This window comes from Diaphorina citri, unplaced genomic scaffold (genome assembly GCF_000475195.1).
Source record: "Diaphorina citri unplaced genomic scaffold, Diaci psyllid genome assembly version 1.1 scaffold40, whole genome shotgun sequence".
Taxonomy (NCBI): Eukaryota; Metazoa; Arthropoda; class Insecta; order Hemiptera; family Psyllidae; genus Diaphorina; species Diaphorina citri.
Window position 1 is genome coordinate 437,165 of NW_007377477.1, and position 14,089 is coordinate 451,253.

At 39.9% G+C, this 14,089-nt stretch overlaps 1 protein-coding gene and 1 long non-coding RNA gene across 2 annotated transcripts in view; both read left to right on the top strand.

Annotated features, from left to right (window-relative positions):
* The first annotated feature begins 10,052 nt into the window (after positions 1–10,052).
* LOC103513584 (dmX-like protein 1) overlaps positions 10,053–14,089 on the top strand; it is a 7,836-nt gene continuing 3,799 nt past the window's right edge. Inside the window, exons 1-4 of the mRNA XM_026826430.1 lie at positions 10,053–10,065; positions 10,224–10,355; positions 10,437–10,766; positions 13,852–14,071. Coding sequence (XP_026682231.1) covers positions 10,053–10,065; positions 10,224–10,355; positions 10,437–10,766; positions 13,852–14,071 — 695 coding nt within the window. The remainder of the gene's footprint in view (positions 10,066–10,223; positions 10,356–10,436; positions 10,767–13,851; positions 14,072–14,089) is intronic.
* On the top strand, positions 10,857–11,469 carry LOC113469145. The gene is made up of 2 exons (XR_003392657.1): positions 10,857–10,973; positions 11,419–11,469. It is a non-coding gene; the product is annotated as an uncharacterized LOC113469145 (long non-coding RNA).

The window sequence follows — 14,089 nt, forward strand, 5'->3', positions numbered from 1 at the left end:
TTTTTTCGTTAAAAATTAAATTCTCCTCCCCTTTTTTTTTTTTTTTTTTTTTTTTTTTTTTTTTTTTTTTTTTTAATTAATTGTCGACACTTTATTGATAATAAGATTATACAATAAGCAATTACAGACAATGATACCTATATAAAATACCTACCTATGTTAAGTTTCCTATATAATATCAGGCCTATTATCTATAATATCAGGCCTATTATCTATCTTGTTGTACGAATACATTGCTGCAACTACATTGCTGCAACGTACGAATACATTGCTGTTTGGTTGGATTTCACCATCTTTTTTCCAGCCTTTAGAAGGTCTGTTAAGCTAACAGCTAGCCTGTTAGTTTCCATTTGATTCGTATAGGCTTACAAGGTTGTTGGACTAACAGGCTGTTGGGGCTAAAAAGGTTGATGAAACCCACCCTTAAATTGACCATTTTAAAGTGTTTTTTTTTTTTTTTTAGTACCTACCTAATCTATCTTCAACAAGCATTATTCTAGATAGAAATAGAAAGAAAAATATGTAAGTACCTCACCCTCCTGTCACTCTATGAGACATACCTGTCTTGAAATGATGCAGAGATTCCAGGAAAAAAAAAATATTAGATTCAAATCATGGAGTCGCATTCCAGGATTTCTAAAAAAAGATTATTTTCTCATAAGCTCGGGCTAGTTTTCCCATTAGTAAAATGTACAACAGACTTACCAGGTGTTTTTGAGTGAGAGGACATGTGTTTCCATGATCTATGATGGATTTACGAAGCGATTGGAGTGTACTGAAGCTGGGAACTGCTAGTAAACCTGGAACAAATTCGATTATTCTTTATTACCGCGAGATGTCTTTGGGTCAAGTCTTGTAACTAATTTTTGATCCACTTTTACAGGGCTGAGTGATTTGAAACACGTTACTTTTATGTGTTTTGAGGACTAGAAAAAAAAGTCGCAGTAAAACTGCGAAAGTTTTTAGTGACGGGGTATACCCTCCATTCGACGACAAGCTACCCGACTCCTCCCATTAACCTCACCCAGCCTGAATAAGGCCGGGAAAAACCAACATCACGCGATCACTCATAAGGTCACCCGTCCGGATACTAACCACGCTCAACATTGCTCAACTTCAGTGATCCTTTAAGAACTACAGTCTACTCTCGATTTTTCAAACCTTCAATAATTCATACCTTTCCATAATTCGAACTAATCATCAGGTCCCTAGCAAAATTCTCGATATTTCGACGTGATATCGCAGCCGCTGATTAACTATTTATTAAGGAGCGCGGTAGCGCTCCGCCCCGCCAAGTCAAGAAAGTTTGACCATAATTTAAATTCATCAGTATTTACCATAATTATGTATTGTTTTTCTGTATCTTTTTTTTATATGTATTTGTGCACATACAATATTGTATACTGAAACACAATAAATAAATATTCAATAGACAGATTTCGCAACGCATTTTTTTTGGGGATCGTGACGATGCTCGACGAGTTTTGGTTTCTGCGCATGACACACATTATGGGGATTTGAACACGGGGATCGGAGTTACGATAGACAGATTTCGCAACGCATTTTTTATGGGGATCGTGACGATGCTCGACGAGTTTTGGTTTCTGCGCATGACACACATTTTGGGGTGTATTAAAGCATCATCTGTAGCGTTCTCTAGGACTTGCCACCTGTTTATTTCATCACTAACATGAACTACTCATGTAGTATTTAAGTAGTTTGTAGTATTCGCCTCATGGCTAATCTGTAGTATTAAAGCATCATCTGTAGTGTTCTCTAGGACTTGCCACCTGTTTATTTCATCACTAACATGAACTACTCATGTAGTATTTAAGTAGTTTGTAGTATTCGCCTCATGGCATGGCGTGATGCAAAACTTGAAACTCGCATCGTTTGAAAACCATGTGGACTTTCAGGGTCAAAGAGTCATATGTATAATTTTGTAATTTCTATTATGACTCGTTTGCAGTGGTGTGTCGTGAGGTTTTCAAAAGGGGAAGCTATAAACCCATATTAAACAGAATGCCGTATTGTCTGGCTGGGGGACTTTAAACAGGGACTCGGCCAGCTTAGTCTGACTGGGAGACTTTAAACAGGAAGTAGGTACCAGCCTGAATTTCCCTTGCTAAAGAAATAGCCAAGGTTGAGTGCGAAGGGCATCCACTCGTAAAATTTGTAGCCAAAATCAAATGTCAGACCAAAACAAACGCCCTAATTGGGGCTGATTGAGAGGCTGACGAAAAACGCCGACCCCGTCTGTACACAGGAATAGGCGAAGGAAAAGAAGAAGACCGATCTGCTGGTGGTTTCCATACCGCTGTGAAGCACCGCTTCCCTATGCAAACCACACCACTGACTCAAATGTAGAAATTATAGTCAATTTCCCAATAGTATTACTTCCAACTACAGACATGTGGTACTAATATACCGGTATTCAGAGAACTATGAGTCTCGTGATTTCAACATGAAATTATATCATCGGTCATTAAATGATCATTACTATTACTATTACAGTAGAACCTCGATTATTTCAACTCCAAAATCCATTGTTTTTTTTTCTATCTTTTAAAGGACAACCTATCTTATCAGAGGAAAAGATCATAGAAAGTGATCATTGCAATCACCCTAATTAGGGCTGATTGAGAGGCTGACGAAAAACACCGACCCCGTCTGTACACAGGAATAGGCGAAGGAAAAGAAGAAGACCGATCTGCTAGTGGTTTCAATACCGCTGTGAAGCACCGCTTCCCTATGCAAACCACACCACTGACTCAAATGTAGAAATTATAGTCAATTTCCCAATAGTATTACTTCCAACTACAGACATGTGGTACTAATATACCGGTATTCAGAGAACTATGAGTCTCGTGATCTCAACATGAAATTATATCATCGGTCATTAAATGATCATTATCATTACTATTACAGTAGAACCTCGATTGTTTCAACTCCAAAATCCATTGTTTTTTTTTCTATCTTTTAAAGGACAACCTATCTTATCAGAGGAAAAGATCATAGAAAGTGATCATTTCTGGGAGTCATTCTCATTCCCTAACCTAAGGCGGTCTCTTCCTGATCCCTTGTGTGCTGCGTCCATTTTAGTTTAGGACTATTGCACTGTATTTCCTAGTCTAAAAACCCAATGTATTTTCTGCTTTGAAATTTCCGTAATTTTCTCCATATTAATTTTCCGGTAAGTACCATGTACATTGTACATTGTAGAAATTAATGACCTTATTCAAATTCCGCACAGATTCTCTATATGATGTTACGAGTTGTTATAGTTTGTATTCCTGTAAATACATAGATATCTATTTTTGACATTGATTTTCTTGTTTACACAAAGATTCTGGCAAGTTGTACCTACTTTATTTCTTTTCATAATTTGGCCTCTTTTCTTTCACCTATTTTCTGTTTTTTATTCATTACTTTACCTAAGGATTATTATCAATCAATCAATCCATAATCGTTCCATCATTAATTTCATTTTATTTCACTTTTATTTCCAGCTATGGACGATTTTACTATACCATAATATTATATCACAAAACTCACTCCTGTCAAATTAAACTCATTAAAATTCGGTAGCTTCTGGATGAATACAAATAAAAGAGACATAAATTTATAGCAGGCAGTATGCAAGACGCTTAGTATGACCTTACAATATCTACGTATTAACGCCTACATTATTATGTTGAAAAGTACTTGCAGAGGACCATGATGAATTTCTGATTGATGTCATTTTACATAAAACTAAACTCATTATTATCATTACTATTATGATTATAATATTGTTTAATTTAGTTTAATGATAGTTTAGGTACCCTAGAATCAGTCATTGTCCGAAATTATACATATAGAGTGATACGATTGATGAATTCAGCGCTGTATAATGGAAAATTTGGCCATAAAACAATGGGCACAATCACAGAAATAGAAATTCGAGACCAACAGAATAAAGCATGAATGTTTGTCACAAATGATGTATCCGGATCATACACTACTAAATTATAATAAAATATGACTTGGACTCAAACTACAAAACTTCATATTTGAAGTTCGTCGCACTACTTAAAATCCAAACCGAGGAAATTCATACAACTTACACTGGAGGCTGGAGCCCACCTAATCACGAGAGATTCCAGGGTGAGAGGCCAGGGGTAAAAGTGGCTTGAAAGTTATAAGATTTGATCCAAACAAAGACGTTATAATAATGTACATCCCAACATCATTTCACTTTCCAAGGCTAAATAAATCGAAGAACAAAAAATTAGTACAAAATGAGGAGGAGGAGGAGAAAGATCTTCGTTAGTTCAACTTTTTTTTACTCAGAAAGCTCTTTATTTTTAATTTTCATCATGTGAATTATTCCCTTCTATTTTTTTTTTATATCACCAAACTCACTCCTATTAAATGAAAGTCATTACAATTTGATAGCTTCTGGTTGAATACAAATGAAACACACATGTAGAAACACACATGTATAAATCACATGTATAAAATATGACCTTACAATATCTACGTATTAACACCTAGAGTTAATGCGAAGACATTGTAAGCTTATGGTAAGGTCTGAATTTTTGTTCATAAAATAGTGTGATAAGCACAAGCAAAAGGAAAGCAAAGGAGTAGACTTATAAGCAAAAGCATATTATTATCATGTTACTATTATGATTATAATATTGTTTAATTTAGTTTAATGATATTTTAGGTACCCTAGAATCAGTCATTGTCCGAAATTATAACATATAGAGTGATACGATTGATGAATTCAGCGCTGTATAATGGAAAATTTGGCGACAAAATAATGGGCACAATCAAAGAAATAGAAATTCGAGACCAACAGAATAAAGCATGAATATTTGTCACAAATGATGTACCTATCCGGAATCTGGATCATACACTACTAAATTATAATAAAACATGACTTGGACTCAAAACTTCATATTTGAAGTTCGTCGCACTACTTAAAATCCAAACCGAGGAAATTCGTACAACTCACACTGGAGGCCACCTAATCACGAGAGATTCCAGGGTGAGAGGCCAGGGGTAAAAGTGGCTTGAAAGTTATAAGATTTGATCCAAACAAAGATGTTATATGAATCAGTCATTGTCCGAAATTATACATATAGAGTGATACGATTGATGAATTCAGCGCTGTATAATGGAAAAATTTGGCGATAAAATAATGGGCACAATCAAAGAAATAGAAATTCGAGACCAACAGAATAAAGCATTAATGTTTGCCACAAATGATATATCCGGATCATACACTACTCAATTATAATAACTTCATATTTGAAGTTCGTCGCACTACTTAAAATCCAAACCGAGGAAATTCATACAGCTCACACTGGAGGCCACCTAATCACGAGAGATTCCAGGGTGAGAGGCCTGAGGTAAAAGTGGCTTGAAAGTTATAAGATTTGATCCCAACAAAGATGTTATTAAAGCATGTAATAAATGAAGGCGGATATAGGTACATTAAAAACTGTTACAGGAGATTATTATTCCACAATTTGACCAAACTTCACATAAATATACATTCAATTGACAAAAAAAAGAGAGAGAAATAATGAAAATTAAGTTTGACCAAGGGTGGGATTCATGCCTATGGCATTCTCAGAGATGGTTGGGATATACATTATTAAACTCTGTTACAAGAGATGGTAGGTCATGATATGCAGTGACATAATGTTCGGTAGTTGTGATATATCCTGTGGCAAGGTTACTGCACACCCGAAGTGATGTATCGTAAAAACTAACTGACCGGAAGGTGCGAGGTCGACGTTTTTAACTCTCGGTTATTTTACACAGAGTTTAAAATCATCATTTCACTTTCCAAGGCTAAATAAATCGAAGAACAAAAAAGTAGTACAAAATGAGGAGGAGAAGGAGAAAGATCTTCGTTAGTTCAACTACATCTAGGTAGATCTAACTCGCTTAGTCTGCATAAATGATAATTATGTACCCTTATTTTCTCTGTTTCAGAAACTCACATCCTCAGATTCTTCAGTGACAGTCAAACACGGACATAATCTACTAACATCCAAAAATCTACTAACAGTCACACAATTCGACAGGCCCAATAAATTCCCAGTCTAGTCCTCCCAGGTTGTTTCCAAGCTCAGCTCAGGCATGGATGTACTAGAGGCTACGTGTAAAGTGTCCATCGACAAGGAACTGGCCAAAAATCCGGCCCTGGACCGACAGATGATTCAGAGTCTTCAGGATTGGGCGCGGAAACAGCCTCACCTTCCACCCATTTTAGGTGAGACACTAAGAGTGTTATTAAAGCATGTAATAAATGAAGGCGGATATACATTAAACTCTGTGACTGGAGATTATTATTCCACAATTTGACCAAACTTCACATAAATGTACATTCAATTGACAAGAAAAAAATGAGAAATGATGAAAATTAAGTTTGACCAAGGGTGGGATTAATGCCTATGGCAATCTCTAGAGATGATATGTTGTGATATACATTATTAAACTCTGTTAAAAGAGATCGTAGGTCATGATATGCAGTGACATAATGTTCGGTAGTTGTGACATATCCTGTGGCAAGGTTACTGCAAATGTATCGTAAAAACTAACTGACCGGAAGGTGCGAGGTCGACGTTTTTAACTCTCGGTTATTTTACACAGAGTTTAATAATGTATATCCCAACATCATTTCACTTTCCAAGGCTAAATAAATCGAAGAACAAAAAAGTAGTACAAAATGAGGAGGAGGAGAAAGATCTTAGTTAGTTCAACTACATCTAGGTAGATCTAACTCGCTTAGTCTGCATAGATAATAATTATGTACCCTTGTTTTCTCTGTTTCAGAAACTCACATCCTCAGATTCTTCAGTGACAGTCAAACACGGACATAATCTACTAACACCCAAAAATCTACTAACAGTCACACAATTCGACAGGCCCAATAAATTCCCAGTCTACAGTCCTCCTAGGTTGTTTCCAAGAGCTCAGGCATGGATGTACTAGAAGCTACGTGTAAAGTGTCCATCGACAAGGAACTGGCCAAAAATCCAGCCCTGGACCGACAGATGATTCAGAGTCTTCAGGATTGGGCGCGGAAACAGCCTCACCTTCCACCCATTTTAGGTGAGACACTAAGAGAGGGCAGGAAAAATAAGAAGGAGAGATGGTCTGGCTGGGGGACCTTAAACAGGAAGTAGACCAGCCTGAAATTTCCCTTGCTGAAGAATTAGGGCATCCACTCGTAAAATTTTGTAGCTAAAACCAAATGTCAGCCCAAAAGCAATCACCCTAGTTAGGGCTGATTGAGAGGCTGACGAAAAACGCCGACCCCGTCTGTACACGGGAAAAGGCGACGAAGAAGTCCGATTATTTCAACCTCTAACCCTGTTTCTATTCTCACAGATAATCAAATGGTGATATTCCTCGTGATTTGCGGCAACAGATGTCTAATATAAACCTAACCAATGATCGCCATTTATTTTGAAATTAAAAAGATGACTGTTTCACCACCGTTTTTATTTCGTAACAATGAAACAACTGTTACATTAGAATCGTGTGGTCTGTGTCGTAGCATGGCCATCCCGTAGTATGTCTGTCATTAGATGGACGAGAAGACACAATACTTCCCATTTAGGTGCTGGATCAACACGAGAACACCAGAAAGTAACCCGTTGAAATATTTACAATCGAAATACGAGTGCAAATTTTTGTTGATGGTAGGGATCGGACCCGGGACCTTCTACATGACAAGCAAGTGCGTTACCACGGGGCTAATCGTGTCTGTGGCTCAAGACCAAATAGACAAATAGGTACATATAAAATAATAGGCATGAACAAAAGGGCTAGCTAGCCCTGTCCCCCAAATTTCCATTACAAGTAAAAAAAAATGCGCTGTCCGGGATTTGAACCCACGACCTCTCACCTGTCTATCCGAGGAAGCCTTGTTGTCGGTGCTTGTAGCATAGCTGAATCCGTAGAGCACAACAGTGTGTTTCTTGTCCATATGAGTGGATGCTAGGTGTTGGCGAACCAACAGCGGATGAGTGCGTAGGTAGACGTAGAAATTAAACACGTTCGGATTGGTAGAACCTGGAAATAGAATAGAATAAAATAAAATTGAATTGAATAGAATAGAATATACCTCGTTTATCCTGTTAGAATAGGACTGAATAGGTCATGTCGTAAAAGTACTGACATCGATTTTTATTTTTATTTATTTATTTATTTTTATTTTTTATTATTATTATTATTTTTTTTTTTTTTTTAGCCAAAACCAGTTGGCATCAAAGCGATCACTCTAAAGCTGATTGAGAGGCCGACGATAAACGCCGACCCCATCTGAACATGGGAAAAGGCGAAGAAGAAGAAGAAGAGAAAGATTTTTAAAAATAATGAAACAAAAGATGAGATTCCCTCCCGAGATAAATTTTATTCTAAAGAGATAAAATTCGTTCTCGGAAAGGACTGCTTTCTCCTATCCTGTCTTCCTTCTCTCTTCGCTTTCGGGACGATAAGGTCACAGCAGTTACAGTTCCGTCTATCAAGCTTCTTTTTTACAGTTACCTCTATCAAGCCTCAAATAAGGTTCGTTCTCGGAACGACAGGCTATCTCTTACCCTGCCCTTTTTCTCTTCGATTTCAGGACTTATAAGACCTCCATTGGCGTTGTTAAAATCCCCTCTATCAAAAAAAGTCCCACAGCGAGTAAACTAGGCTAGCTAGAGAATTTTGAGCCCTAATCCAAAACAAGCAGGATAAACATGGTACATTTTACTCTATCGTAAGAAGATAAAGGTTTTTTTTTCTTTCTCCCCGGGTCTCGAACCCCCAAACTCTCACCTGGGTGACTCCATCTCATCGTCCTCGAGTAGATCATCCAGGCTTTCATCCACCATGGTAACATTTCCATCAAACAGCTGATTATAATCCTTACAATCCTTAGCTTCGTCAATAACGCTTTCCTTATCTGCCGCCAGTAGTGTCCATATTTTTCTTTAACCACGATCGAATAAACTACGGGCTAAAAAATTCCCGGAGGGACGGACCCAGCTTGTCAATCCTAATCCAAAACAAGCAGGATAAACATGGTACATTTTACTCTATCGTAAGAAGATGAAGTTTTTTTTTCTCTCCCCTGGTCTCGAACCCCCTAAACTCTCACCTGGGTGACTCCATCTCATCGTCCTCGAGTAGATCATCCAGGCTTTCATCCACCATGGTGACATTTCCATCAAACAGCTGATTATAATCCTTACAATCCTTAGCTTCGTCAATAACGCTTTCCTTATCTGCCGCCAGTAGTGTCCATATAAGTCTTAGCCGACTCTATAAGCAAAGCTTTTTAAATTGATATTAAATTAATACCTTCTGGCTGGGAGACTTTAAACAGGAAGGCTACCAGCCTGAAATATCCCTTGCCAAAGAAATAGCAAAGGTTGAGTGCGAATGACATCCGCTTGTAAAATTTTTGTAGCCAAAACCAAATGTCAACCCAAAAGCAAGAAGTCTTAGCCGACTGTATAAGCAAAGCTTTTTAAATTGATATTAAATGAATACCTTCTGGCTGGGAGACTTTAAACAGGAAGGCTACCAGCCTGAAATTTCCCTTGCCAAAGAAATAGCAAAGGTTGAGTGCGAATGGCATCCGCTTGTAAAATTTTTGTAGCCAAAACCAAATGTCAACCCAAAAGCAATCACCTCAGGGCTAATTGAGGGCTGATAAAAAACGCCGATCCCGTCCGTACACGGGAAAAGGCGAAGAAAAAAAGAAAATTAAATTAATAGTCTTCATTTCCCGTTCATAATGGTCATGCTATGATACAGACTAGATGAGTTGAATGTAGCTGTTGTTTCATTGCATTGGAAAACAGACGTGGAAAAAAGGTTCCTACGAAAATCAAGCTTTTGTCATAATGGGACTTTTAAGTTTTAGCCGACTGTATAAACAAAGCTTTTTAAATTGATATTAAATTAATAAATACCTTCTGGCTGGGAGACTTTAAACGGGAAGGCTACCAGCCTGAAATTTCACTTGCCAAAGAAATAGCAAAGGTTGAGTGCGAATGACATCCGCTTGTAAAATTTTTGTAGCCAAAACCAAATGTCAACCCAAAAGCAATCACCTCAGGGCTAATTGGGGGCTGATAAAAAACGCCGATCCCGTCCGTACACGGGAAAAGGGGAAGAAAAAAAGAAAATTAAATCAATAGTCTTCATTTCCCGTTCATTCCCAGGTGTCATAGCGCAGGCGGACGCCAACAGCAGCGGCGTCGAGTCCTACATGCCCGACTACGGTCTGTTCGAGGCGTCGCGCATCGCGTGCCCCGTCCTGCCCCAATACCATCCAAAGAGAGCTGATAAAAAACGCCGATCCCGTCCGTACACGGGAAAAGGCGAAGAAAAAAAGAAAATTAAATTAATAGTCTTCATTTCCCGTTCATTCCCAGGTGTCATAGCGCAGGCGGACGCCAACAGCGGCGTCGAGTCCTACATGCCCGACTACGGTCTGTTCGAGGCGTCGCGCATCGCGTGCCCCGTCCTGCCCCAATACCATCCAAAGCAGCTCATGGAACTCCTAAACTCCGGCAAAATCCGCTGGGTCAAAGCCATTCTCGCCCATCTGGTGAAATGTATCAGCACTTCCTGTGTGGTGCGGGGCGAGCCGATTGCGGGCGGCCAAAGCGTGTCGGACGAGGAATCTAGGGCGCGGGGCTGGTCGAGATCCCGCACCCTGTCCGTCGGGTTCGGTGGCACCACTAGTCCGCTGGAACAGAGAGGTGAGTAGTGTGTGGTGCGGGGCTAGATGTTAGTAGTGTGTGGTGCGGGGCTAGATGTTAGTAGTGTGTGGTGCGGGGCTAGATGTTAGTAACCGATTGCGGGCGGCCAAAGCGTGTCAGACGAGGAATCTAGGGCGCGGGGCTGGTCGAGATCCCGCACTCTGTCCGTCGGGTTTGGTGGCACCACTAGTCCGCTGGAACAGAGAGGTGAGTAGTGTTGGGTGCGGGGCTAGATGTTAGTAGCGTGTGGTGCGGGGCTAGATGTTAGTAGTGTGTGGTCCGGGGCTTAATGATTGCGGGCGGCCAAAGCGTGTCGCATGAGGAGTCTAGGGCGCGGGGCTGGTCGAGATCCCGCACCCTGTCCGTGGGGTTTGGTGGTACTACTAGTCCGCTTGAACAGAGAGGTGAGTAGTGGTGTGCGGGGCTAGATGTTAGTAGTGTGCGGTGCGGGCTAGCCGACTGCGGGTGGACTTCGTTACAAATTAGAAAACTGGATGAAATTTTAACGTTGCTATTTGAATGAAGTAATTTTTAAACATAATAATATTATGTTGCTTATACGTTTGTTCCACTATAACACTCGGCTTGTATTATTCAGTTCTGGTAACCCAGTTTAACATTCTGTTAACCCCGTTTAAACTTGTTAACCCAGGTTCCACGACGGCTATTCCAGAAGAGTTAACCCTGGACTATGCAGAGATCACTTCCATACCTCCTCTGCCCCTATGGTTCCAGTTTGTTCAGAATCACCTCAATAGCGTCCCGTAGCGCGCCGGCCAGCAGGAAAAATGCCGCGGCGTGCTCGAAGCGCTGCTTGCTAAAAAAAAAAAGAAAAAAAAATCAAAACATATAAGCGTATCCATCCATTTAGAAAAATTTTCATTGTCATATTAATACCCTATGTTTATAAACAGGTTGATATACTTACTGAACTATTTCTTCGTCTTCTTCTTTTACTCCACCTTTTCCCAATTCTATTTGGGGTGGGCGTTTCCATCTTGTATTCTACTCCTCCATTTCCGTCTATCCAATGCTTCCTCTTTTCCCCATCCCTTCTCTCTAAGGTCCTCCCTCCACTTTATCTCTCCACCTCATTTTCGGTTTACCCCCTCTCCTTTTACCCCCTATACCTAAACTCTCTATTTATATAAACCTACCTATTCAATTATCGATAATATTCTTCCTACTGCTATGTAACCCACTTATGTACCTAGCATAAAATTGATGTCAAATAAAACATTGCCCCACCTATTACAATTACAGGTCAAAGTAAATTATGTACCTATGATAAAATGGATGTCAAGTAAAACATTTCCCATTACAATTCCAGGTCAAAGCATTGCAGAACTGACGAAGGAAACCTACCAGACCATGCTGGACAATAGGGAGTTCTTCCAGGCGGAAGAGAAGTTGCAGCGGGTGAAAGAATCGCTGAGACCGGCCGGGAATGGGAACAAAATCGGGGAAATGTCAGGGTCGTTCAAGAAACTGGATTTGGATTGAGGCGATGCGATCGGGAACAAGATCGGGGAAATGTCCGGGTCGTTCAAGAAGCTGGATTTGAATTAGAATGACGCGACCGGGACTTTACAGAAACTACAAGGGGTACAGTGACAAATAAAAGTTGCAGCAGGTGAAAGAATCACTGAGACCGGCCGTGAAAGGGAACAAGATCGGGGAAATGTCCGGGTCGTTCAAGAAACTGGATTTGGATTGAGGCGATGCGACCGGGATTTTACAGAAACTACAAGGGGTACAGTGACAAATAAAAGTTGCAGTGGGTGAAAGAATCACTGAGACCGGCCGGGAATGGGAACAAAATCGGGGAAATGTCAGGGTCGTTCAAGAAACTGGATTTGGATTGAGGCGATGCGATCGGGATTTTACAGAAACTACAAGGGGTACAATGACAAATAAAAGTTGCAGCGGGTGAAAGAATCACTGAGACCGGCCGGGAATGGGAACAAAATCGGGGAAATGTCCGGGTCATTTAAAAAGCTGGATTTGGACTAGATTGAGGCGACCGGGATTTTACTGAAACTACAAGGGGTACATTCCTAAAGCTATGTATGTCCACACATAGTCGACGGCCGTGGATTGACGAGGTGAATCGATGTTGTAGAGGTAGTGTGGACTGTTTCAATGGACATCCGCTGTAAAAGTTGTAGCGAGTGAAAGAATCACTGAGACCGGCCGGGAATGGGAACAAAATCGGGGAAATGTCCGGGTCATTTAAGAAGCTGGATTTGGACTAGATTGAGGCGACCGGGATTTTACTGAAACTACAAGGGGTACATTCCTAAAGCTATGTCCACACATAGTCGACGGCCGTGGATTGACGAGGTGAATCGATGTTGTAGAGGTAGTGTGGACTGTTTCAATGGACATCCGCTGGCTTTCGCCTCAATCCCCCATCTACATACATATCTGGGAGTCATTCTCATTCCCTAACCTAAGGCGGTCTCTTCCTGATCCCTCCCTTGTGTGCTGCGTCCATTTTAGTTTAGGACTATTGCACTGTATTTCCTAGTCTAAAAACCCAATGTATTTTTTGATTTGAAATTTCTGTAATTTTTTCCATATTAATTTTCCGGTAAGTACCATGTACATTGTAGAAATTAATGACCTTGTTCAAATTCCGCACAGATTCTCTATATGATGTTACGAGTTGTTATAGTTTGTATTCCTGTAAATACAAAGATACCTATTTTTCGACATTGATTTTCTTGTTTACACTAAGAATTTGTCAATTTATTCATCATTTTTACTTTTCACATTTCGGCCTCGTTTGAGTCACCCAGTTTCTCTCTATTTATTTACTATTAGTTTCATTTTATTTATATTTTGTTTTTGTTTGTTTGTCTGTTCGTTTGTTTTTATTATTATTATTTTTTATTATTTTTTTTTAGCTATGGGCAATTTTATTATACCTACCATCCCCCATGTTCAAGCCAAAACATCGTAACTCCGATCCCCGTGTTCAAAACCCCAAAATGTGTGTCATGCGCAAGTAGTGTGTTGTGCAGGGCTAGATTTTCCTATCTGTTAACCCGGTTTAACATTGTTTTCCTATCTGTTAACCCAGGTTCCACGACGGCTATTCCAGAAGAGTTAACCCTGGACTATGCAGAGATCACTTCCATACCTCCTCTGCCCCTGTGGACACTACTGGCGGCAGATAAGGAAAGCGTTATTGACGAAGCTAAGGATTGTAAGGATTATAATCAGCTGTTTGATGGAAATGTCACCATGGTGGATGAAAGCCTGGATGATCTACTCGAGGACGATGAGATGGAGTCACCCAGGTGAGAGTTTGGGGGTTC